General features: G+C 40.0%; 1 protein-coding gene across 5 annotated transcripts in view; it reads left to right on the top strand.

Moving 5' to 3' along the window:
- CRIM1 (cysteine rich transmembrane BMP regulator 1) overlaps nucleotides 1-27398 on the top strand; it is a 180912-nt gene that overhangs the window by 9687 nt on the left and 143827 nt on the right. For 4 of the 5 annotated variants that reach the window (XM_081265457.1, XM_081265455.1, XM_081265456.1 and 1 more), the window contains exon 2: nucleotides 26961-27134. The exons of the other annotated variant lie outside the window; for it this stretch is intronic. In XM_081265457.1, coding sequence (XP_081121583.1) covers nucleotides 26961-27134 — 174 coding nt within the window. The remainder of the gene's footprint in view (nucleotides 1-26960; nucleotides 27135-27398) is intronic. 5 annotated transcript variants of the gene reach the window in all.

The following is a 27398-nucleotide window of genomic DNA, read 5'->3' as shown; positions in this document are numbered from 1 at the left end:
GTTTTTGGAATATTTAAGAAAGAAAATTATTAAATGTATTTTAGGGTGTTGTCATTTTACGTTTCCAGTTCCTGAGAATTTGAAGCAACCACTCTTTAGAAATTTTAGCTAAGTCCTGAGTAACCTATTACTGTAGGTGTCACAAGGTTAAAAAAAAAAAAAAAAAGATATAAGCTGTAACTAGAGACTACGCCTGTCTTATTTAGTATTTCAAAACAAAAACCATAAACAAACATCTCAGATTCAAAACAGAAAGGAATTCCTGGCAGGGCAGGATGAAACCTGAGCCTGCAGAGTCCTGGTCTACAAGAGTTAACTTATTTAGCTTCTTATCCAAAGGCCACTAGCAAAACGGTTCATAGCTGTGATAAAAGCAAAGGCATCTCCTCCGTGTGGGAGAGTTGTGACTCCAAAAGACCCGCCAAAATAAGGCAGTGTCGCCTTGAACTAGTCTTGGACTTCATAGCACGTAGGGAATCTTACATGAGAGCTGTGGGCTCCGTGTTCCATCAGAATGTTGATAAATCGGACAGAAGCAGATCTTGAAAGACTTCCCTCCCTTACCCTAGTCAGGAACTTTGGTTTTTCAAAGATATGGGCATTTATAGTCTGCGGAAAAGGATGAAGTTCAGAAAATTGAATCTTTAGAAATCAAAGTAAAAGGTTTTAAAAATGGCTTGAGAAAAGAATGGGTATGCTGGGTGGTTTTCAAAAATCCATGCTCTTGGGGCTGGGATTGTGGCTCAGCGGTAGAGTGCTCGCCTAGCAAGGGCGGGGCCTGGGTTCAATCCTCAGCACCACATAAAAAAAATAAATAAATAAAGATTTTGTATTGTGTCCATAAAAAAAAAAAAAAAAAATCCATGCTCTTATATTTTAAAGCAAATTTTAGGAAAATTTATTACCACTATCCGTGATGTAAAACTGAAAGACCAAATAAATTCCTATATTTTAATCAAAAAAGATGTTAATGTGTTTGTTTATATCCTACCTTGTTTCAGAAATGATTTAAGGCTGCTCAGAAAGGGCAGTATCACCAAATTCCTGGATTTATATTGTAGCATGATAAAGGAGAGAAAGAATTGCTCCAGCTTCTGGATCCTCCGACATCCCCTTGATGGCTCAGGGACTTAAATAAAATCCCCTCAACGTCCTCAGGTTCACTCTGCCTTAGTGTGTCAAAAGGGAATGAAATAGTTACCTACCTGCAAGTGGGTTAACTGAATCAGATGACAGATCTCATGACCAGAAGAGCCTTAAGCTATGTTGTCATGACCTAGAAGCACTGGGTGGGAGTCCAATATTGTGTTTGCAGTTAGGTAAGAAGCAATGGTGGTGTCCACCTGACTGCCAGGTGCTGTACATGGAAAGGCTTAGAGGAAAAGCCCTAGATTTCTGCCATGGTGGTGTTCAATGGGAGGCAACAGAGCAGCCAAACACGGTTAGTGTGAAGTTAGTGACATTAGTCATACTAACGGTGGCTTAATCTGGACCCAAGGTGGATCGTACACCTCTCTTCTGTGAGCCAGCCTGCTGCCTTCATTCTTTCTCCATTTTCTCATCTGCCTCATTATTATGGCTATGAGGTAGGTAGGTGACACATGCAAAGGGAGAAGCTTGAACAGACAGGCCAAAACTTGTCCAAATTCACATGCTCATTTCTGCCTCTTGACACTAGGAGAGAGTTGAGTAATTGCTGTTCTTCCTAATACTGCAGGCAGCAGCCAAATTCTCTGCATTCTTTTACCTTTGCTGCTGTTTTCACTTGCCAGGGAGTTTCCTTAAGGAGCAGATTGAATTTAAAGAAACATAACAGTAATAATGCATGAGAGGGGAAAAGGTGGTGGTGGTGGGGGGTCGCTGGTCAGATGCAACAGAGCTTAAATTTGAGGATGGAATGATTCTTCCCTGCAGGAGGACAGGCTGCAGGCTGCACCAGCTGCTTCACCTCTGATTGTAGCTCAACCATCAACCAAATAGCTTTTTGCTCCTTTGTAAAGAATAACAGATCCTCACTAAATATATTGTCAGGTATAGGCCAACTTTGAAATTTGGAAAGTTGTCTCTTGGAATCTAGAAGCTTCACTCTTCCTTTGCATGTTGTTTGGTGGCAGGGTGGAGAGACAGGTTGGTGTTGGTGGCCCTGAACTTGGTATAGTAATGCATATTATTCTAAAGTATGTGGACAGCTTAGCACAGCCTCACCTTATTACCACCAATTATCCTGCTCTGCCTTGTAGATCTTACATTTTTGCCAAGAACAGCGTTCCAGAATGAGGTGCTGGTTAATTCCAGTTGAGCATTTATTCATTAATAAGTCTGCTGAATGCTAAATACGCCATTTGGGAGTGTGTGACATGAGAAAACTCAGCAGCTAGTTATGATGTAGCTCTCTTCCATGATTCTCACTTTCAGTTCATTTACCTAAGCCTCCCAATCCCTAGCTGTGTGAACTTCTTAGATTCTTAGTTTTCCGATATTTTGTCCCCCCAATTTTTTTTGTTCCCATCTATAAAACTGTTTAAAGTTTCCTAATAATTGGGTAAGCATTTTATATTGTACTGTAGCTTGCTCCATCTTTTCTTTTTTAAGATGATCTGAAAAGTTAAATCCTGTTCTGGATCTTTTAATGTCTCTTCCAGGCGAGATTTCTGGATAGCTATTAGTAGTTTGAAATAGCCATTGAGGGGTGGGTGGTGTTAATTTACTAACCTGAGCTTTTGCCTAAGATAAGTTCTCTTGTATTCTTCTCTGGTATATAAATAGATCTTTCTTTGCTTTTCTTCCTGCTTAGTTTCTGCATATTGGCTGAAGAACCTTGAGAGCCTGAATGCCTGGGTCCCAGCATGTATGTCTGAGAAGCAGCCAGGGAGTGCAGTGTGCCTTTGCTGCAGTGAGAACTCATGCTAGGAAGCCGGTTGGACACCTCTTGCCCATGTCTCTGTGCCCTCCCTCTCTGGCAAATCCCTGCCAGGACCCAGCAGAAGCTGGATCTCCAGTGCTCTGAAAGCCTCTGGAAGGATGCTTTCCAGCCATCTTTCCATTTGCTGTTGCCACGTTCTTCCCAGGTTGGTGGCATGCCACTCTTTAGCTATTGACAAAAGTTGGTGCCAAGTGTCCTATCCTGTGTGAGGACCCATTCCAGTAATTATATCTTGCACCAATAGCAAAAGGATTCTGAGGAGGAGCACTGGCCACCACCTCAGATTTATTCAGTATTGTGGGAAGTGATAATTTGAGCCAGAAAGTGATAAAAGTTCATAAAACAAGGATCTTTACAAGGTCATAGTAGACTTGATGGCCTAAAAAGATGTGCCTGGGACACAAAAAATATTTCCCTAGCATCAGCAACTAGCCCCTGAGTGGAACAGCAACAGTAGTGTGTCTTTGAGAGACAAGAAGCTGCCATAATTCCTTCTTTCAATATGTAGTTAACATTTTGCCTTTGGGTGTAGGGTGGTGTGTACCTGTGTTTTCAGTGTCTGAAGGCAGAACACAAAGAATTATTTGTGTTATCGGTGAGTGTGCTGAAAAGAACTCATGGACTTGAAGCAAGGTAAGGATAGGCTGTACTCTATCAGCAAAGTGAAAATGACTTTGCAATAGCGAATGTACATTTTTTTGAAATGTATTACATTTGAAAAAAAGCACAGTTCTTATTAAAGTGTTTTGGCTTTGAGACTGCCTAGTTAGATGGACTATCTATGAGTAGGCAAGTAGAACTCAGGAATATTACTGACATTTCATTTCCTGGTGATTGGGACAGAAATCTTACTGTCTTTATGGCATTGTAGGATGATTTATAGCAGGCTAACATTAAACATAGTTTTGTTTGCCCTTACGTAGGAATTTTAGATGTGATGGTACAAAGAAAAAGCAGTCATTTAGGGTGAGAAATGAAAGATGTAGGTAGGGAAATGAGCAACATAAAAAGAAGCCAAAGGTTTTTTTGTTTGTTTCATTTTTTTTCCAAAGACAGTGTTGGGAAAAGGTGAACCTTTAGCAACCAACTTTATTGATTACCTTCAGGAAATTATATTAGATGCTTTGAAAAGAGAAAAGAAAAAGAAGATATTCTCTGCCAATAGAGGGCTGGAAAACTTGAAGAAGATAAAGTATTTACATGTTTTAATAATATAAAACATGTCCAAAAGAAATACTTAATTGCTGCTGCATTTGGCACTGGAAATAGTCCTTGTATTATATTGTGTGTGAATATGTAAGCATATGCCCTTCCTTGAGTCAGAAATACTTGGGTAATAATATTTCTTGAGAGAATAGGAAAGTAGAGAAGGTATCAGGAGCTAAAAAGAGAGAAGGCTTAAAGAATGATTATTAGCAAAGGAGGGACAGTAAAGATTTTTTCTTCTTTAAAGGGGTCATATTTCATATGCATAATTATTCTAACTATTTTTAATCTTAGTATAGCAAACATTTAACTCTCCATAGGGCCATGGTAATTTGCATGTTATTACCAAAAGCCCACAGGTAAGGGGAAATTAGATTCCTAAATTAAAGAAAGACCTGATATTTTGTTCCTAAAGTTTAGGTTTTCCAACCTTATTTCAAGTTTATTTTAGCAAAGAGCTTTGGAGAACTCAGCCTTGGTCAACATATAGCTTCTTTTTAAATTTTATTTAAAAAATTTTTTTAAGTTGTAGATGAATACAATACCTTCATTTGATTTATTTATTTTTATGTTTTGCTGAGGATCAAACCCAGTGCCTCACACATGCTAGTGCTACAAAAGGTTTGGAGGTAAGACCAGTCCCTGAGAAATGGGTGGGGTCCTGGGTTTCAGATTCCCTAAAGTTGCCTTCACATCCTTTGAAGTGTTCTCATCCTTCCAGCCTGGTACTCCAGGATGCTATCTCTGTGAAGCCTTCCTGCCCCGCCCACGAGGAGCAGTGCCATCTCCCACCCCCAGTGCCCATAAATAGCTCTTTCTCCTTCCCTTGTTACAGTGCTTTTTACACTGTGTTAGAGTTCACATTTCTGTCTTCCTGCCTGATTGTGATCCACTAGAGTGCCAGGATTGTATGTTATTCTAGAGCCTGGCACAACAGGAAGAACTCAGTATTTGTTGACTAAATCTAGACTCAAGGTCATCCAAGATATTATACAAAAACTTTTCCATCTGAACTGTTTGGTTTGCTTTATGGAGACGGAAACAAGTGGCGCTACCTGTTCACAGTATCCCAATAGGAATACTGTCATTGCTAAAGGAAGCTCAGACTGGTCCACGGTGTCCACCCTTGTTAGTCTGAACATTTTTCTTAACCTGATGCATGATCAGTTAGTTTCAGCTGCATTTGTTTTTGCAAATATTGAAAGGTAGTTTTTATTTGTAAGTACTTTTCTTCTTGCCAGTTTGCCATACAGGCATCATCTTTCATTCACAACCCCTCATCCATGGGTAAGAATTTTCCTGTGGGCAGCTGGTTGTGACCTTCTCCCTATTGCCAGGGATCTGGTGCATTGAGCAGTTGTGGTGGTCAGTGGCTTAGAAACAATAATCAGTAAAAAAAATTATGGGTTAGCTTACAAACATACCTCAGATGACCGAGTGAATTCTGGATGAGAGTGAAACAGGCATCCAGCTTCTCAGCGGATTCGGGGTGGCATCTTAAACATGTATTTTGACTAATGGGAAGGGAGTTTAGTTTAACAAATGTGAATTGAATGCACAGTCTGAGGGTTAAGTACTGTGAACAGTGCAGCCTACTTAGTATTTCCGGTGATCTCCAAATGTCCTCAGGAATTCAACTGCACTGCTGCTTTGTGGAAGGAAATCCTAAGGCACCAACGTAAGGGTGGAAGTGTATGACTGTGAGTAATGAAAATGCCTCACAATGGTTTGAACAGGAAGTCCACAGGAATGTAATATAAGGAATTTAGGAAAGCAGAATCCCATTTGGATTTACTCCAGGACCTATAACTTCAGGGGCTGAGGAATTTTTGATGATTAATGGCTAGAGCCCCAACTTGTTGTATTTAGCAGTGTGGAGTTATTTTTCCTTTATCACCAGTCATGAACTTGGTTGGTTGATCGGATTTTTTATAAAAGGTCTTAAAGTGATTTACAAATTAAGGCAGAATATGCCATTAGACACCGAAGGACACAAGAGCAAATTAGACCTCTTTCTGGGTGATGCCTTCTGTACTAAGCTAGTCAGCTGCGAAAGAGGAAAGGTTTAACCAAGATGAAGTATCCAGAGTCATAGATGCAGAATTATCCTGGGTAGAAACTCTGATGATACCTGTGCTGTTTTATCATTTAAGTGAATGTACTGAGATCCCCCTTTCCTAGTGCAGCTTTAATTTTGATGTCTGTGCTGCAACGTTTCCTTCAACTGCCCCACAGTTAAGATGCTCATCTCACCCGTGTTGGGAATTGCTGATGATGTTTGTGTCATCATTGGTGGCTTTCCCGGATACCCACTTTAGATTGTTTTATTGATAACCTGCCATTGTTACAAAAGGCTTGAGAAGGGGAAGGAGACAAGCTGGAATGGATGGCTAAGTATAAGTTATAGAGCGCTGGTGGCTTATGATGCTTAGTTGGCAATGAAAATTGAAGATTTCTCAGCAAGGTGTTTTTTTTTCAAAGATCCACTGAAGAGATTCTTTCTTAAAATGATATTTTTAACTTTGGTGTGGCTTCTTTATTTCTGAAAGTTTAAAAATCAGCTCAGACTCACTCCGGGTGGCTCTGCCCTCCTTTGCTGTTTTCTCTAAGACTTCATCAGCAGAAGGATCTTTTGACTTGATAGCAAATATTGCTCAAATGAGAGAGGTGTGTTTCCCAAACTCGTGATTTCCATTGCCAGTTCAAGGGTGGGTAGGTAAAGGACTCTGGGCTGTTCTTGCTACTGACTTAGCACACTTATCCTCAGACTTCAGCCAAAGAAATGAATGGAGGCCAAGGCCTGGGAAGCACACTTGAAGGAGGGCGTGCCCATCAGACTGTAGCCAAGGTAAACAGTCCTTGTAACTGAAAAATCGACTTCCTGGAAGGAGAGAACCAGAGAAGTGGGTGTGAAGTACAACCAGCAAGTACCATTTTCAGCCACAGAGATAGCTGAATTGCCCTGAGTTCTGAAGAGAACCTCTCCCAGCTGCGTGGGGGAAATCAGTTGCTTGTTGTGCCAACAGCTGGAACAGAGATGGTGCTTGGGGGGAAGAGGTTGTGTTTGGGCTAGAAGAGGCACACAGATGGAGCTTTTTGACGGGGTAGACATGAAGTCAGTGACTTAGGGATGGAGCCCTGCAGGGGAGCCAGTGGACTGACAGAATGGCAAAGGAAGATGTCCCTGAGTCCCAATGTGTGGAAACCCACATTCTCTGTCACTCTTTCTTAATAGTGGGAAAAACTGTGTCATTACAGTGGACAGCTGTGCGTGTATGTTGCAGATAGTGTGATGTGCATCCATTTGTGCAGTGTGCACACATATCAGAAAGATTCCTAACACGTTTGTATACTTGACCTCGCAGCCCTTCTGTCCGTTCTTCTGTAAATTTTGTTGTTTTTTTTTTCCCATTCTAGTTAGAGCTGTTAGATTCTATAAATTCCTATAGAACGAAAAAAAATCCCTATCTCTGGCTCTATCAATTAATGTATAGGAGTAAATGCATGCAGATTGTCTCCTGAGTGGCATACACAAAGCTATAGGATTCTTGTTCTCTCTTGTGTCTTCTCTTCTACAGTGGCTGCAGTACTGATCAGATTTGTAGTTGCTAATGTCCTGTCCAGGCCAGTTGTCCAGAAAGATAGACCATCAAAAAAGAAAATTCCTTAGAAAGAAATTCCTTAGAACTTCTCATGCTCAAGGATTCCTGGAACTAAGTTGCATGTGGGAAAGGGCCTTTCCTTCTAAACAGAGACCCAGGCTGCTTTAATGGTCACCCAGAAAGATGTTAGCTACATTTCTTCTTTGCAGTTTGTTTTTCAAGCATCTTATTTCCCATTATTGGCTCTGAGAGCTGGGGCCAAATATTGGGTCCACTGCCATCTTTTTTTTTTTTTTTTCCCTTCTTAACTATTATAAAGACAGCACAATTTTTCTAGGAAGTTTGGAAGTAGAGAAGATAGAGAATTATCCAAAATGTTCTTGTTCCAAGCACAAAAAAACCCCCACTTTGACTTTGCTTTTTTTGGTACATATTCCTGTCTAATATATCTTCCTTTATATACATACAGTTTTTAAAAGATCATGCATCTTGAATCTTCCTTCTCTCCAGTAAATTATAGCAAATGCATTTTCCTATGTCACTATGTAGTCTCCATTATTATAATTTAAGCTGAGTAATCAAATGTTTGGACAGTGTCTTTCCATTTCCTTTTCTTTCCCTCTTTCCCCTCTGGGCTATATAAAAGCAAGAAGGGAAAAAAAAAAAAAGTCATTCCAGGTGAATTTAATAGAAAACTCCATGTAGCCCTAATGGAATTTTATTTTCCTGCGTGCCTAGGCTCTCCAAGTGAACGACTGCAACCGTGCTGTCTCCTTGGACTAAGCAGGGGCCGTTCTCTGCTTGTGTGTCTGATCCTTTGTGTCTAAGCTCAGGCTGTGACTGTGGCTCTTGTTTTGTATTATATACTTGCTACCCCAAGGACTGCCTTAACTCTGAGAGGATTGAAGTTCTGTAAAGTTAACTAATGATTTGTAGGCTTTATGCAAATAGCCAACCCACTGGGTAGAGACACTTTAATTGTATTGCTTTTTCTCTTCTGGTAGCATATTATAGGGTTGGAAATGTTTATTTAGTATGAAAAATGAATATAATTAGCAAGCCCTAAATAAGGACCAGATAGTAACTTCAAGATGAATTTGTAAAACTTTGTACTTTGCATAAACTGTATGTTCTTGTTACCAAGGATTTTTTGGTCTGAGGATTTAAGTTTTCCATTTCTACCACTTTATAAATTAAAACTGGAGACCTAGAAGTCATTCAGCAAGGCACATATAAAATGTGGAAAAACTTAGATCATTGTCAGGATTGAGTTTGTTGAATTCCTATCAGGAAAACAGACTCCCCCGACCCCATATATTATTGACTTCTATAATAATAGTTTTTACAGCTCAGATACTTGTTTCATATTCAAAAAGTATATGGCATCTGTTGTAATATTTCAGATTCATTTCTTCAGTTTTTATTTACAAATACAAATTCTCCGGCAAACCATACGTACAAAGATATGCAAAATGAAATCTCCAGGCTTCATATATTTTGTATACATTTAAGTGCTTTTGGATTGTCAAAAGGGAAATGAACGTTTTGGTTATTTCTTTAGTATTTACTGGTTCAAAATTTAAAATCTTGGAAATATAGTTCATGTATGATATCTACCAGTCAGTATGTTCAGTCTACAAGACACTGAGCAGTTTTGTAGCTGCTGGTTATTCTTTATTAACTTTATTAAGCCATAGTGTACACCTAAGAGATGCTATGCCCAGTGAGAACCTAACATGTTTTTCTGAAAAACATACTGACTTATAGGAGCACACTTTGTATGAAAAAAAGTAATCTGAAGATGAAGTAACATTACATTTAACAGTTTAACCTTGGATAACTGTGAAATTTTAATTATAACAATAGCTAACACTAGTATGTACAATTTTAGAGAAAAATATTAAAACACAAAGTTTAATTGATATTTATTTTTGGACTGAGGTTCTTGAAAAGGGAGAAGGGTCTTTGGCCCGATATGAGGTCTGTAGCTACTGTTTTAAATCAGTTTATAAAACTATTTAAAGATGGGAATCTATTAATAGATTTTCTCCCAATACTATGCAGTTAATCTTTAATCAGTTGATCTGTATCATCAACCAAACCTGCAAGTGTTCTTAACAATGTGTTTACAAATGTCTAAATCCATTTATTATGAAATTGATTGGTGTCTTCTGTATTCCGTGGTGGTAGTGAAGTCCTGCTGAGCTGTATAGGCAGCTCATGGAGGCGAGTGTTTTAACAGTAGGTGAGTGTTAGTTAATACAGTGTTGCTGGACCCTTTCCTCTCTTACAGCCCCTGGAGCTTGGCCAGCACAGACGTGGGGGGAGGAGGAGTTCAGTTTTGAGATCCCTGGGTTTATTTCTGGCTGTTGGGATCTGAGACTGTTGGAGAAAGCATAAATATAGTTTGAAGGAGGTCGGAGGTTCTGGTCAGAGGTAAATGCTGGATGGATTTTTATTTTTTTTTTATTTTTTTTTTTTTTTAGTGGATGATTTGTTTATAGGTGCTTCATGCTTTTGCCTTTTGGAGTTGGTGCTTCCCAGGGGCCACTCTGTGTCTGGGTCTCATTTGGTGGACATTTCAAAAGTCTCCTCCAGCCATTCTCTTCCTTTTCTTTTTGTTTTTGTGTTCAAATACCCAACTTTCTAACCTGCTATGGGAATTGATTTTCTCTTTCTTTTTTTTTTTTTTTTTTTTTTGATAATGAGCACCAAGCTCATTGGAAAAGACGTTTATGTAAATACTACAAGCACATGGCACTTGAAGGATGGAGTTGCAGATTCAGGAGTATGTGGCTCAGCCTGCCTGTGGATCACTGTCTCCAGTGCAGAGGGAGAGCGAGGGGTGCAGTTACGGAGCCTTGTCTTTTGTCTCTCTGTGGGTTGGTCACTGGCTTCCCTGCGCAGGGTAGGCATTCCTTACCCTTGGTCCACTCCTGTGGTTCAGGGAGACCATATGAAGCAGTTATCCTTAGGCCTTGCTCCAGATTTCTGGAGCTCTCTGCTATTAGGAACTTGGGGACACTGCCCAGCCAGTGACCACAGCTCTCCTCTTCACTGCTTGCTGGTCTTACTTCAGAGGTGGCCCTGGTCTGATTCCTAGTCCTGGCCCATTTGCTTGCTCCCCGGTCAGCAAATCAACCTTGTCTTGGGGCACAGGTAGTGCACATGGCTTCCATTGCCTGGGAGTATTAGGGGTCCAGTTTTAAGAAACCTGGCCAAGGAAATGACTTCCTCAGGGAACCTAGATGGCAAATTCATTAATGAAGGCAAAATTGTGTCCCGTTGGGAGTTCAGCCTCTGACATTAGTTCACATCCCATCCTAGCCACTTGCCTGGTGCATGGTGCTTACCCTGGCCAGGCTCCTCAGCTCTTTTCAGTTTTCATTAAAATGGGGATAATGGTGGTATCTTCTCATTTGGGCAGTTGTGAGAAATAATTTAATTGATTCATGTTAAGGATTAGAGGCTTGTATTTTTGTGCGTAGTGAACATTCAGTAAATGTTAGTTACCATTGTATCTTTGTACCTCAGCATGGAGCCCTGTGGTTTATACATAATAGGTGCTTGTTAAACAGTTTGTTCAGTCTCATATTCAGAAGGTGCCATCTGATTGTTTTTGCTTGTATGCAAAATGCAAGCACTTTTTATTTCAGCTCCAATAAGAGTGCATGCAGTCTGCTCACAGGGAGAACAGCTCCTGGTGGTAATGTACAGATTTTTCTCAACAGAACATTGAGCCATTTTCTTAGGAAGGGTGGTATGTCCACAAAAGAGGAGGCTCCAAATTCTAGTTATTTTCTGATGATTTGCTACACAGAAAGTGTATTTTCTTACTAGTGTTTGGGTCTTAGTAGATAAAAGGAATGCTCTGTTGTTGAGTTGCTAGATAGGAAAGAGGTGATAATTGGTCAGGAATTCTACTATTTAAAGTAATAAAAGCAGTTGCTTCAAATGAGATGAATTCATATCAGACTGTCTTTTTGTAGGGTTATATTAATTATCTTACCCACCAGCTGAGTCAGTCTTTGCCCTCAAAGTTTATTCCTATAGGTTTATTAAAAGCAATGATTGGACATGATTCTGCAATCTGCATTTGGGGTAAAATTGGGGGTTCATAACCCACTTCAATCTAATGTATGAAGTATGATATGTCAAGAGCTTTGTAATGTTGTGAACAACCAATAAAAAAAAAAATCAAAAAGGGGAAAGATAGACATTTACTTGAAGTGTAGTTGTTGAATTTCCACCTCCCAAGGATATGTTTTCCAGAGTACCTTCTGAGAGGCAAAACCTCTCAGTGATGCTTTTTATGACTTCGATTAACACATGAATGAGAGCCCAAGGTGGCCTTCCCAGGGCTTACCTGTCTCCCCAGTGCTGTCTCCCTCTTCTTCCCTCCCCAAATCCTTTTCATTTAGGACTTGGCTTTCTTGGGAAGGAGTAGATCGGAGGCCATACGTTATCTACTTGTTCACCCATTTGTTCTATAGCATGGCTTCAGACTCTTCAGTTCTCCCCAGCTTCTCTTTTTTGGGTTTCAGTGGAGTGGAACTCTGTGTGGGGAATTCATCCCTGAGCACCATGTTGTGTTGCTCGCAGCTGCCTATCTTGGGACCAGGTCGGGTCAGAGTTGTTAGTGCCCACACAGAGGGAGGCCTTAGTAGGATGCCCATCCTAGAACCTAATTTCATAAGCCTTGGGGCCTACAATCAGGAGGAGCTGGAGGCTGCTCCAGAGGCCATGCCTGGGGATTTGAGCTCTGACTTTTCAGAGTTAAAACAATGGACACAGAGATAAAAGAAAGACACCAGGAAAACCCAGGAGATGTAAATCTGAGAGGCAAAGAAATCCACTAATCTAAGAAGAGAATCTAGTTTGGGGAAGCTAAGAAAGTTTGGATGTCTTTTGGATGTAAGTGACATTCTGTTTGTTAGTCATAACGATCCAATCCCAAGCTTTGAAAATGACCAAGGAGAGAAGGCTGTTGACACACAAGGAATCCAAATCATGGACTTGGAAGCTTCCTTAGAAATGTATCTCTGCCAGCCTGCTCACTTTACAGGTTAAAAAACTCAGACCCTTACAAGTCCATCCTGTTCCTAAGATTTCTACCACATCTGCAGTGACGGCCTCGTCTTCCTTCCCCCCCCAAAGAGGTGAGGAGCTTCCTCTTGCCCACTCTGGAAGGAATTCCTGGGGTCCTGTTTCCCTCCATGCCCCCATGACTTTGTCCCAGAATGTAGAGCACACTTGGCCAGATCAGCCTCTGCTGAACTTTTCCCTCCCTGCTTCTCTGCTCCACCCCCGCCCCCTGTGAGCCCTCCCTGGAGTGGTGTGAAGCCACTGGAATGTGGCACTCTGACCCCTGGCAGTTGAGTGTCCTGGATGGACCTGGCCTGGGAAACAGGAAAGACTCTTGAGAGGGAAGGCGCTCCCTGTGGCCTTGGGGTGGGATGGAGGGAAAGGAAATGCTGGGCAGTGTGACCCCTCTCGTGGTCCGCAGGCTCCCACACAGCCCGTGCTGGACCTGCAGGTAGGAACAAGCAGATTCTTCAGGCCAGGCCCTTGGCTGGATGCTGTGGGTAGAGTGGGGCTCAGGCAGGTGAGCTGCTCCAGCAGTTGGGGTGAGAAGGAGAAGAGGGTGAACAAAGTAGGTGCAGACAAGAATCCTGAGGAAATTCTCAGAGGAGATGATGAAGGGGGTGGATGGGGAGAAGGCATGTCCAGGGACTGTATAGCTTAGCAACCAAATATGTTAGAAGGACCTCTAAAAGAAACTTCACCCCATTTTTCTTTTAGAGTAGAGCAGACTTCATTTGAGGACCTGTGTCTTTAACATGCTCAGTCTTGGCAAATAGAGTATTAGGTTAATGAAGGGCATGGATGCACATTCCAGTGTGAAGTCATTTGTTACTTACCTGTCCTTTTCAGTTCTCTGTTACTGGTGGATGCCCCTGGGGCACAGTGGGGTCATTTACCTCCCTCAGAGAGGTATTTAGGACATGTTCCATGGTGATGTCACTGCCATCAGCTTTTTGCCCCTCTTCAGGACAGGGAAGCATGGGTCTTTCACTTCCTCCCAGTTGAAGTCTCTTGTTGAACCAGGATGCTGAGCCAGGACTGGAACTCACCTGATGCAGACTCCTCTGGAACCCTGATCAGACCATACATACTGTTGCCAGACTGCAGGCAAAGTTTACCAGGATGGTATACCAGGTTTTTGTTAGCAATATTTAAAACTGAATTCCATGCATTTGAAAAAGGAGTAGAAACAATAGGTAGATTCTACTTCTGAAACACCCTTTGAAGATAAGATATATCCTAACTGCTGCCATACCTGAAGGGATTGTGCTTCTGAACTGAAGCTGGATCTGCTTCAAACTGAGAAAATGAGCTCTTTTATATACATTTTCTTTTTAAAGCAAATGAGTTATTCTGTATATTTGTATGTTTATATATGCATGTGCTCTATCTGAAACATGGAAAATATAAACTTTCTTTGTTACTACTGTTTTAAAATAGAAAGTTACCTTCTAGTTCCCAGAAGGTTTAAATTACTATAGGTTTTTTTTTTTTTTTTTTCATCCATCTCAAACATTCTGAAAAGACAACTAAATGTGAATGGGTAAGTAGTGAAGAAATTAAATAAACTTGACTCTTAGATACCTACAGAAGGATTTTAAAGTGCTGCTTTTCTTTTCATGTGACATTATTAACAGAGACTGTTACCTTCTAGAATAGTTCTCTGCTCAGATTCACGGTTCCCTGCTCCATTCTGCAAGTGGGTATTGTATGTGCAGTCTCCCCAGTTCAGCATGGAGTGGAGACAGAAATGAAGAAGGCAACTTTGGCCCCAGTAAACTCAGGATCTGGCTGTAAACAGCTGCAGGCTTAACATAGTGAAGGGTTGTGAGTAAGTATGCTGGAAAGTGAGAGAAATGGATGGGAGAAAATAAAATAAACTTCTTTAAAAAAAAAACATTTAAGCTGGGTAGGATAGTGCAGCTTTCTAGGTGGAGAGGAGGAGGAGTATTCCTAAGCAGAGGAAATGATGTTGACAAAGGCTCATTAAGTGAACTCACTGGTACTCAGGGAATTGATTTCTGGAGGACCTGCTGTGTACTGAGTCCTGTTCCAGGTGCAGAAGACTGAACAGTGAATCTCCGCCAACCTAGAGTTTTCTGGTACAGAGAACAAACCAAGTTACTAAAGCATACCGCATGCCAAAGGAGGTCAGTGTTAGGGAGGAAAATAAACCGACAAAGGGGCAGGGATTATAGTGGTCAGGGAAGTCTCTTTGTGAAGTTGAAGCTGATCCTAGTCCTGAAGGAGTGAAAGCGTGAACCCTCCACACACCTGGGGGAGGAAACATAAGTGCCAAGACCCTGAGGCTGCTGTGGCCTGGGAAGACAAGAGGTGCTGGCTACACAGTGGAAAACAACTGGAGGTCAGCCGGGGCTGGGCTCGGGCCACTTTTACCAGTGTGAGAAGTTGGGCTGGACTCCATAGGCAGGAAAGAGCCAGCATATGGTTTTAGGTTTGGTTTGTGCTGTCATCACTGAGATCCCCAAACTAAGTACCCATTGACTGGAGCTGGGTCCGTTAGGTTTAGAGGTACAGTACTACACAAAGGAAACTCCAATTTTGTGAGAAATGTGTAAATACATTTTCAAGCATGTTTTTAAGATTTTCAAAAAAAAATTTCTGTATTGTTATATTTATTTGTATGGTTTATTTCACATGCATTTTGGGGGTTAAATTAATGCTGTGTGAATCATGGTTCAACCAAATTACTAATGTTCCTTTCTTGACATACCCTCGGGCGTGAATCCTGCTTTTCATTGTCCCCTACTTTACATTTGCTTCTTTCTGGAGTATTACAGATGAATTTCAGGGACTTGATGCCTTTCAAGTTAGGGTATCAGGCAGGCTCTGTGTTGCTGAGTTTTCTTAATAGGCTAAAGTTGTTTCTCTGGTTCTCCTTTGAGATTTATAAGACTGTAGCCTTCATTAACAGATTATAGCAGAGTGAATTTTAATGGTGTTTTAAGAATAAAGTTCTAGACACATACATCAAACTTTCAATTATTAGGAAAATGGGTAACAGGAAATTGTATGCTGTGCACAAAAACAGTATTTTTTGAATATTATTAGCAAATTGTGCTTTGTTGGCAGGACTAGGTAGGAGGAGATTCCTTGAGTATGTAGGCACACATGAGATCAAACAGAGATAAACTTGATTCATATACACCCAAAAGTTTTTTTAAATCAGAGGTTTGGGGGTTTTTGTGTGTGTTTTGTTGTATTATTTTGCAATACTAGATTTGAACTCAGGCCTCAGTGTTAGACATGTGCTTACCACTGAGCTCTGCTCCCAGCTTCAAAGATTTAGGTTTTTAGGTAAGATATTTTGGAAGGGCATTTCTTTGTAGAGCAGTAGTAAGGATCAGTTAGAGATATAATTGTTGGAATATTACTCTTTCACTTACTATCTTCCACTTGGTTTATTTTGAAGAATTTAGATAAATTATTAAGGTAAAGTTCACAGCAGTGTTCAAGTCGATTTGTAAAAACATTCCTTACAAAACAATTGCTAACTGATTTCATAAAGTTATTATCCTGAAAAGATTCCTTCATGCTACTTACAGATCATTACGCCATTTAAAAATCATTATTTGCTCCTCAGGAGTCTGGCTGTATATGAAGGCATTGTTTGCCTTAACAAAGAATCTTTGTTTTCCTGGAGGATAGAAGAGTTGAGATCATGTTTATATTGTTCGGTTTTCTGTTCTTCGGGTGGTTCCAAAGGTGAGCCTGCAGCTTCATTTCTTGGCTGCGGGATCTGTCTGCCTGTCCCCACAGTTTGGGGACCATCCACAGTGGGCCTGGAGGCCATGTTCCCTGGAGATGTACTTGGCCAGAGTGAAGGTCAGTGGTGTCCCTGCCCCTCTTTGTCCCAATGCTCAGGTCTTGTGCATTCACTGGAACTTGGAATTTTGCCCAGCCCTTGGCCGCCTCACTTCCCACTTCCTCGCATTGCCTGCCTGATGATAGCGCTGTGGAATTCAGCCCTGTCTCACTCAGCTCCTGTCCTTAACCAAGCTGTTTAACCCCTGGGAAGCACTTACTCCACTCTCTGGCACCTGGCAGGTGCTCACTGAGTGCTAGCTGTTACCAGAAGCTTTGTCTCTGGGGTGCAGTGTGCTTCATTAATCCTTGCTAACTGCTCAGTTGCAATGATGAAAAATTTATATCTTTCAAAGTGCATATTTTCAGAGCACTGTATTTGTTTTGTTGTTGTTGTTCTTTGAAGTTCTAATCCCATTTCTTTTCACTGTAGTGGTTTCTACTTGTAGATGAGTGCGATCCCCATAGCTACTCTACTGGTTTGCTTTTGGTTAGTTGGCTAACAGATTTTAGGTCAGAGCATACATTAATATTTATAAAATGGTAGTATGCATTATTCATGTCTTCAAGTACCTTTCTGGCAAGAAGTATTAACTTGTGTCATATTATCTCATGTCGTGACATACAGAAGTGGCAGAAAGGAAGATAGGAGAGTTTGTCATTTAAGTTAGTATTTGTCTGACACGGCGAGGCGTATTATATTCATTCACTCACTTAGAATGTCATAAGTATAGATATGTGCAAGGGTTGGTACAATGTAATGTTGAAGTTAAAAGAAAACTTGAGTTCGTATTAATATTTTACAAGTAGGAAGACTGAGATCCAAAGATAGTCCTCAGTTATTTCTAAATAATCAACGTCCCCCGCCCCATCACTAAACTTACTTTCCAGAAAAGGTTTGGCCTTTGAAGATTCATATTGCTTTGCTTAAATTCAAGCCCTTTTGTCTTCCTCCCGGTCCCTGTTCATTCCTCATGTAGACTTTTATTTTGTTAAGGTATTGCTTACTGAGCCTTACGATGGCTCAATGATGAAGAGTAAAACTATATCTTTATTGTCAAAGAAGTCACTTTCTGGTAGAGGAAATTTGATGAGCAATTTCATTGTACTGCTGTAAGTGAAAAATTTTGAATATATAATAGAAGTCCTACAGAGGAAATAATATGTAATTCAGTCCCTGTAGGGTGGATGATATCCACAGAAATATAAAAGACTGAGGAGGGGTTTTCAAAGCAGATGATAAGAAGAAGCTTTGTAGGCAGGAGAACAGCTCATGGAAAGCCACGGAATCATGCAACAACATGGGTGGCATAGGGAACACAGGTCACCTAGTGTTGTTGGAGAAAGGAGGATATGTGATATGGAAGACAAGAGGTGGAAGAAGTGGGTTGTGATTGTCTAAACAGACTTCATGTTCTGTGCCATGGATATTGGGCTTTATTTTATAGACATTGCTTTGAAACTATGTTCTTCAGAAGTTTGATTGGGCTGTTCTCTTAACACACTTTGCTGGTGTTATGTACATTATAACCCGTCTGTAGGAAGATCCAACACTGGGGACCAGGTATAGAAGGGGTAGCTAAAGATGGCTCTTAGAGCATCTTAAACAAGAGATGAAATAGAACACAACTAGAAGCTTCTCCAAGATCATTTTCCCCTCAACCAAGATTTGTTAATTTTTAAGCAGCATTTGGTAACTGAGATTCTTCAAGGCTGGATTGACATGGAGTTACGTGATTTAACGAAAAAGTACAGAGACAGCTACATTGCTTAACAGTGGAATGAATGTGTCTGGATGTGTCTGACCAGTCCAGCACTGCACGGATGTGGGTCAGGGGAGGAGACTCAAGGTTTTCCTTTAAAAATATGGGGATCTAATATCAAAGCAGAAGATATGAAAGAAAGGTTGAGTTCTGTGGCAGAGTACAATCAAACTAGTTGTAGCTGGAAAAAACTTTAATGGGGATTCAAATATCTGTTTTGATTGCTTAAAAAAATCAGAAATGTAGCCATTTAATGACTAACTTTGAGTAACTTTCTGGTAAAACTATTATCCAGAAACTGATTGAAAAACATATTTATAAATATCAAAATAAACCAGATGAGTTAGTGCACTCTCTGAAACTGTTAACCACAAGCCATTCATGAGGCTACTTCATCTTTTTGAAGAACTAATTTTTTTGTTTTATTAGCCACTTTTGTGGCCTTTATTATTTCTTTCCTTCTTGTTTCTTTGGACTTCCTCTGTTGCTCTAATTCCTTCAGTTGAATACTTAGCTAAATCACTTCTTTACCTTTCTCATGTGCCCTGGAGTTGCCCGTTAAACATTGCCTTGGTTGGGTCCCATCAGCATTGACATGTGGTGCTTCCATTGTTCTTCATTTTAAGTATTTGGTAAATTTGCCTAGAAATTACCCTCATTTAAAAAATAAAAAAGTCTTTCATAGATATGTCCAAATATATACGTTAGTGGAGATAATTGTATAATAACAGAGTGTTTCAACAGTTGTCAATTCATGGCCAGTCCTGTTTTATTAAATCTGAATTTTTTGAGGCCTTAGCTCATGAATTTTCTAAGACCAGAGGTGCTAGGAAGGTCATTGAAAGTGAACATTATATCAAAAAACACTCCTGGCTTTTCTTACCTGTGCGCAGTAATTTGGATTTTCAAAACTTTTGATATAGTGTAATAATGGGAAAGTATTTTACATTTAAATTACGACTGTCATAAATATATGATTCTCTGTGACTACCCTCAATAAATTGTTACCATTGTTCAATTTCAACAAAGATGGCAGAATCAAAGAAACATGAAGTCTTCAGTGACCTCATGAATTATCCTTTCCTTCTACTTTTTAGTTTAAAAATTATAGCATAGAGAGCTACATGTCTTGTTTAGGGTCTTCCAGGGCCAGATTGTGGTCTCCAGGCCAAGGCCCTATCTGTTACACACCCCACCTCTGGATTGTCTGTTTGTTAGTAATGCGGTTTAAGAGAGTTCCTGGTATAGGCAGAATGTAAAGAAGGAGGATAGCATGTTCAGTCTCTCCTGTTCTCTTTTCTGATTTCATGAAATCCTTACTTGTAGAGACTTAGGTTATCTTCTTTTAAATGCCTCCTGCTTGTTCCCCACTAGCTTCCTGTTGTCAGAAAGGAAATTATCTTTACCTTAACCTTTTCCTCTATTTCAGAAGTCTTAGGAACATTTTATTAATATATTTGGTGTGATTTTGATTAGAATAGTGGAACTTTATACTGTAAACCCCTTTGCTTAGCACCTTGCTAAGGTTTCGATGCATAATAGATAACAATATGTGTTTGAGGAGCACAGGATTGAAAGAAATAATGAATGAATGATTTGCATTCTATAGTGCATTTCTGGTCCTCCTGTTACTTGTATTATTAAGGTGTCTGATGAAAACTACAGTTTTGGAACATGTGCTTACCATTAATAAACATTGTGTTGTAAACTGATTTAGTAAATTGGGCCAGTACTGCTTGTTTTTCAGTAAATTCCTCACTAAGACATAGTACAGATAGATATTCCTGTCATTTGTTTTATATTTAGAAGTTTGCATTTATTTAAGTCTTCAACAAATATTTGTGTGCATTTTAGCATTTCCATTGTTTTAGAGATTCTAGCTTTGTCCACTTTGGTATACACTTTCATATACCTAACATGGTTTTACTTTGTAGAAATGCCTGTAAAACAGATTTTTTGGAACTTAAGTCATTTCTACTGATAACCATAAATTTGCCCTTCCTGCTTTGCGCTGATTACAGTACAAGGAAGAGAGGAAGAGGGAAGAACCAGCTTTGGAACATCAGCCTTAAGCCCGAAGCAGGGAGAAGGAAAGCTCACTGCATTAGAGTCCTCCTGGAGCAGAACTGAATGCCGATAACAGCCAGCTGGGAGCCGGGGGAGTTAAGAGCAGCAATTTTACATTACACTGGAGTTTCTAGGCTGGCATGGAAAGAGATACCAGTATTAGCTATTTGCATCTTACCATAGCCACAGGGATATGTGAACAGCTGAAGAATTAATTTGATATATATTCCCAGAAGCCTCTCTGCTGCCAACAGAATTCCATTACTGTGAGCTTCTGAGTGTGTACCGTGAATTTGTTTCTTGCTTTTTAATATATGCTCTACCATATTACTGGTAAGTGGATTGCTACATAATGGGGTGCAGCTATCTCTTGGTTTGGAGTAAACTCCATTAACCTAAGCAGGTACAAGGTAGAAAAGGTAAGGCTATGAGTGTACAAATGCCTTCCACCTTGAGAAAGGCAGAAATTTTAGATTAACACATAGTCCTCTGTCCCATAAGTATAGTTGTGGCTGAAACATTTTATTTCATGTTGGTAGTAATTCAGACTTGAGCAATGTGATGGAAAGATATTTTGATGGGCAAAGAGGTTGACTCCAGTAGCAGACAGGCTTGAATGTGCACAGCTGGACCCTACAGCTCCTGGCATGGTGTGTGTGGTGGAGGAGGCACCCTAGAGCTGCTTTCCACAGGTCTGGAGTTGATGTGCTCCATACATAAATGAGGCCCCTTCCTTCACATCCTTCTCAGGCCGCCCTTTCCTGCCCTCAGGATGGAAAATTTTTTCCTACTAGCGTTTGCATTAAAATATTCCATATCAATTGTTGGAGGAAGGAACTTCAGGCATCTGCTTTGTGTAACAGAAAGACTTAGTCCAGGGCAAGACTGGATGGAGCTGTTGGAAGGACAGTGATTTTACTTTGGCATCAAATATTTGCTCTTAAACAAGGAAAAAACTCACATTCTGCAAAATCATTCATTATACTAAAAATAAGAGCTGTTGGAAATAATGGTTAGAGGAGGCCACTTAAAACCTGTGGAACTATGTACCTGGAGGATAAATGTAAACCATAAGAACCCAAGTGAAAATACTGACACAGGCAAGCCACCCCGGATTTTGCACCTGTGTCCCTGCCAACCCATCCTTTCCAGCTGCACATACTCCAGAGCTCATTCTGTTTACTCTCAGAGCACGGGTCCTTGAAGTCAGTTACTCGTAATGGAGACCCGTTTCATCAAAATTAAACACAAGATCCAGGAGTCATTTTTTCCTCCTTTTTTTTTTTTTTTTTTAAATACAGGGGGAAATGTCTGTAGCTTTTTCGTTTGCAAGCTCCTTAGATAGTTAATTGTGGAAATTTCAGCCACTAGAACTGTCATTTTTGTTCTAAAAAAAGGAATTTGAATAAAATTACCAGCCTCAGGTCTTCATATATTTTAAGATTTTTCCTTTCATCGTGGAGGGGAGGGGAAACTCCTTTGGATTTTTTTTCGTAACATTGTTCTGGGAAATGCCACGTAGAAACTAGTGCAACTTTTGCTTTATGTATTGACACCATTTTTCTATTAACCAGTTGTGTATTAGCTAAGTCACCTTACAGAAACATGCATTTTTATGGTTCAGTGAGAACACGTACCCAGTATCCTTTGCTGTTCCTCAGACCTGGATCCTGTGCTCTGGTGGCTAATGTGTAGTAGCAGGGTACGATCATACTCTTTAGAACAGCATTCTCAAATTGTGGGCTGCCAACCCCTGGGGAACCCCCAGCGCCTTTTCAGATGGTACACGAGGTAAAGCTATGTCCATTATAATATTTAGCTGTCCATATTCTGTCCTCTTGATGCCAGCAGTGTAAAAATGTGGTACATAAAACTGTTGGCATCTTAGTCTGAATAATTGAGGCCGTGGCACCAAACTGTACTTTGTGTCCTCATATTTGCCACCATGCACTGTGATAATAATAAGTAGTAATTTTTTTAAAAGTCAGTTTTCCTTAAGGATACACTTGATTGAATACAGTACAAGTTATTAATCTCATTAAATTTCAGCCTTTGATTGTATTACTGTGGTTTGTGGGATGAAGTGGGTATTCATGAAGTAATTCTGCCACACCCTGAGCCACAGTGGTTGTGCCAAGGAAGGGCATTATATTGCCAGTGGCCTTCTGAGTGGAGATTTGGTTTAGCAGTTAGATATGTGTCTTTGCTCTAGTACTCACATATGTGGACAAATTAAATGTATGAATTTGAATTCATACCTGAAATTTTTCAATTTTTCCTTTTCTGTATACTTAGAGAAGATAACTTATTTAGTGTCCTGATTTGTTGCTGTCACAAACTTTAAAATACATTTACAGAGATACCTCAGTTATTTTCACCTTTCAGTCTAGGAGGCTACATTCTGTCACGTGTGGAGCATGAGGGGAAAAAAACCATTTGTTCTAAATAAAGAGCAACACCTCTGTTTTTTAACATTTTCTTTTCTCTGACAAGTCCAGGGGGAATCAGGAACCAAATTGGAGAAGCAGAACTAGGATCCTTTGCTGTATAGCAATTTCAAAACGGAGAATTTGCCAAGTACTGTCCAGCGCAACAAGCTGAGCATCCCTGATCTGAAGTCTGAAATGTTCTGAAATCTGAAATGTATAATATAAAGTCCACTGAAATATTTCAGAGTCTGAGAAGCTCCTAAATTTGAAACATTTTTAATCCCAAGCATTTAGATAAGGGATCCTCAACTTGTATTGGGCTCAGATTCACTTAGATTTCATTTAGTCTGTGATTGAATCAAATTTCATTATACTTTTTCTCCGAAACCCCGTGGATTTTCAGTTAAACTATTTTACAGTATAATGTTCTGTGTAATAGAAAACTATAAAAGCATTTGTCTCAGAAGTATATTGTATTTGATCCCATAAAACAGTTGCTGTGAAGGGAGCTATTTGTCAAAAAGAAAAAAGTATTGATTGGGTGGGGGCAGGAGATTGAAAGGTTTCCTCTCAAAAAAAAAAAAAAAAAGTGTTTTAGACTTTGTGACTTCCAAATCAGTGATGCTTCCTTTCCAGGCAGACCTGTGATGTTTCTGAGTCAGACTCACCTGTGCTTCTTTGGGTGCAGCCTTGCTGCTGCCAGAGAGTTGTTGCTGAGAAAGAAGCAAACGGTATGGAGCCAGGGAGGGATCAAGGGCAGTTATCGTTTAGTTCTGATTCCACATTCAGTGGAAGTGGTCTTCCTACAGCAAGGCAAGGAAATGCATCTGGCAGTGAAAACAGTTTGGCTCTGAGAGGGGCTTCTTGGAAGGACTCTTGATGCCAGTCCTGTGATAAGAGGTTGCAGTCTTAGAGCTGAGCTGGGAAGGAGGCTAATGACAGATGATGCTTAGTAAAAAATGCACCAGTGTGTCTAAGCATTTCTTTAAAATGTGTGTCTCATACAGTGCTTTGATGATTAACAGTTAAAATAATATTTGTCTTTTTTTTTTTTTTTGAGAGAGAGAGAGAGAGAGAGAGAGAAAGAATTTTATTATTTATTTTTTAGTTTTCGGCGGACACAACATCTTTGTTTGTATGTGGTGCTGAGGATGGAACCCGGGCCGCACGCATGCCAGGCGAGCGCGCTACCACTTGAGCCACATCCCCAGCCCAATGTTTGTATTTTTAAACATGTTCTTTATATAGTAAACGCACATATATATGTATGTATGTGTATATATACATATTTACTGTTTTCCCAAAGTTTGGATAAGACCCCAACTCTGCCTCTGAGAACTCTATTGGGGAAATTTGACTTAAATAAAACCACTGCAGGAGGGAGTGAGAGGCTGGAATAGCTCATTCTCTTGAGCCAGTTGAAGATGACTTTTCAGAAAGGTAGCAGTTGAACTGGGTCTTGGAGGTTGAATAGAAGTCATGAGAGAAAGAAGGGAAGGAGGTGTTCTGGGTAGATGAACTGCATGAACAAAGCATGGGGGCAGTTTCTATGGGTTTGTAGAGGGAACCTCAGTGTGCTTAGAACATTAGGCTGTGGGGGAGATGGGTCAGAGAGGAATCTGTAGAAACAGGTGCATGTCAGTCCTGAAGAGCTTTGTATTCAACAATAAAAAGTTTGGACTTTTTCTTCTTGGCAAGAAAGAAACACTGTTTGTTTATGGAGGAAGACGATTCTGGTAACTGTGAGAAATGAGGTGGAGGGACAGGAAAATAGTGGCAGGGAGACAGGTTAGAGAATTTTGTGGTAGCCCAAGAGGGTGATGTCTGCAGGGAGTTCCAATTTTAGTGGAGGGAAGGGGTTTTCACTGTGGAAACATTTCTTGGTAGATATGCAATATCTCACTGATATTGCATATATTTACCAAACTGCTAATAAGGGTTTTCTCTCTATGAAGTCTTTCAGTGGCTCAAATGTTACTTGAACTTCTGAGTTTGAAGGATTTTTGAATTACAGATGGACATAGGCAGTCAAAGAAAGTCCTTCATGGAACATTTCACTGAACTGTGTCAGGACAGTGGTACTAAAAGCATGTCGACAGGTAGACACAGAGATAAGATATCATTTAGATGCACCATCTTGTTGTAACTGAAGACAAAAATCACCATTTCCACGTTGAATTTGTTCCTAGTTTTCCTTTTGGAGTACTTGAGCAGTTGCACTGCCACCTTGAAGATAAAAAATTCCTTCCTATAAATATTATATGCATTATATGCTTCTAAGGACCAGATGCAGACTAAGGAGGAAAACATTTTAAAACAGATCATTTGTGTGTCTGTTTAAACTCTGAAGCCAAAAGATAATCATTTTACTGATAGCTGAGGCTTTGATCACATAAAGTGATCTCCTGAAATCAAAACACAGGAGATTTTCTCCTTTCTTTTTTTCAGAGAATCACCCTGAAGCTCTTTGTATCTTGAATGATGTTCTTCTGAAGACATCTTGGCAATAAAATTATTTCACTGAGGGAGTTTTGCCTAGTTTGTGCATAGAGCAATGACATCAGAAGTACATGTTAGTCCCGTAAAAGCCATAGCTGTTTATGCTCTCTTCTGTGAAAACACATTCCTTGTTTTTCTTCTTTTTCCCCTAGTGCTGAGGATTGAACCCAGGGCTTTGCACATGATAGGCAAGTGCTTTCCCACTGAGCCACACCCCCAGCCCAACACACATTCTTAGGATGGCATTTATTCCTGCCTTAGTGTGTGCCACAGGTTTGAGGTTTCTCAAACTCAAGCACTTTTTAAAATTCTCTTCAGATATGGTTATCAGAAACATGTTTACTATTCAACAGTCAGGCCTCAGTTCAGGTGTGATAAAGTATCTTTTAAAGATAATGTTAAGAGGGAGAAAAACCCATGTAATTTCCCAGAGACCCATAGAGAAATAGTCTGGTTTCCTGCAAGAGTTACTTTAACTACCAGGAATCGAGCCTGACCATGGTTTTGTCATGGTAGTTGGATTCTTCTGAGCTGGGTCCAGCAAAGCTTGTTTTAAAGATCTTTTTTGTATTTATTAACATCTATTCTATTCCGTGATCCTCACCCAGATTGGTCTCCGCTTTAGAATGAGAAGACCTCAGTCTCTCACTAGGCCTTAGCTCATAGTGTTGGGGGCATTGCTGGCTTCAGCTCTGGGCAGTATTGGACACTAACAGTCAATTCCAAAGCGCAACAGAGGAGGATCTCCTCCATTGTATCTCATTCTTGACTCTTAATGGTATCTGATTTTTTTTTTTTTATGTTCATTAGTGCCTTAATGTATTAAGTTGAAGAACTGTCTCAAACCTAAGGCTGGCATCTACTGATGGAGAAAAATATGTAGTTTTAAGAACAATTTTGTAGTGCCTGCCTGTAATCCCAGACGCTTGGGATGCTGAGGCAGGAGGATCCAGAGTTCAAAGCCAGCCTTAACAATGGTGAGGTGCTAAGCAACTCAGTGAAACTCTATCTCTAAATAAAATATAAAATATGCCTGGGGATGTGGCTCAGTGGTCTAGTGCCCCTGAATTTAATCCCCATACCAAAATAATAATAATAATTCAAAATAATAATAATAGTTATTATTTTGTAGATTGACAAATGTTGACAAATAACTATTATTATTATTATTATTTTGAATTATTATTATTATTGTTTTGTAGATTGACAAATGTTGAATTTTATTGATGATGGAAAAATCCAGGAAACTCTATTTATAATGAAACCTTATTTAAAATAAAAAAATTCTAAAGGAATCTCAATTATTATAACATGGAGGTAGTGGAATTTGAACACAAACATTTTATATGTATCTATGTATATGGCTATATTTTAGTCTTCTCCATTATTGGTAGGAGGTCAAGTTTCATTCATTTGTACAATTTCAGCCAATTAAAATTGGCTTTCACAAATGGAGGTGTCAGAATTGGATGTTCATCTTGACATCCCTGTGTATTCTTGCTCTTAAACAGGTCTTTGAGTGAAGCAGCAAGAAAATATTATCTGGGTAATTGTCTTGCAGATGAGAACTGGGATGATGACCAACTGCTTGGTTTTGAACCATGCAATGAAAACCTTATCTCTGGCTGCAATATTATCAATGGGAAATGTGAATGTGACACCATTCGGACCTGCAACAATCCCTTTGAGTTTCCAAGGAAGGATATGTGCCTTTCAGCTTTAAAGAGAATTGAAGGTAAGCCTTAATTTTTGTTAACCACCCATCTCTAAGGTATAGAATTGTGTAACTCTGAGCCATGATAGTATCTGAGCTTGAAAAAGGCAAATACAAGCTTACAGAGTTCGGTCGCTCTTAGAATCCTGAATGAGATGCATGAAGTGTACCAGGTGCTAGTGTGAGGTTGAATGTGTGTATTCCCTAGGACGTGGAATGGAAATGCTGTGGTCCCATGATCAGGGTAGCTTGTGCCAGCCAGCCTAGGTCACCCCTGCATAATGA

Source organism: Spermophilus citellus (genome assembly GCF_964194105.1).
Source record: "Spermophilus citellus genome assembly, chromosome: 13".
Classification (NCBI taxonomy): domain Eukaryota; kingdom Metazoa; phylum Chordata; class Mammalia; order Rodentia; family Sciuridae; genus Spermophilus; species Spermophilus citellus.
Note: the sequence above shows the minus strand (reverse complement) of the source record. Positions and strands in the feature narration are given on the sequence as shown.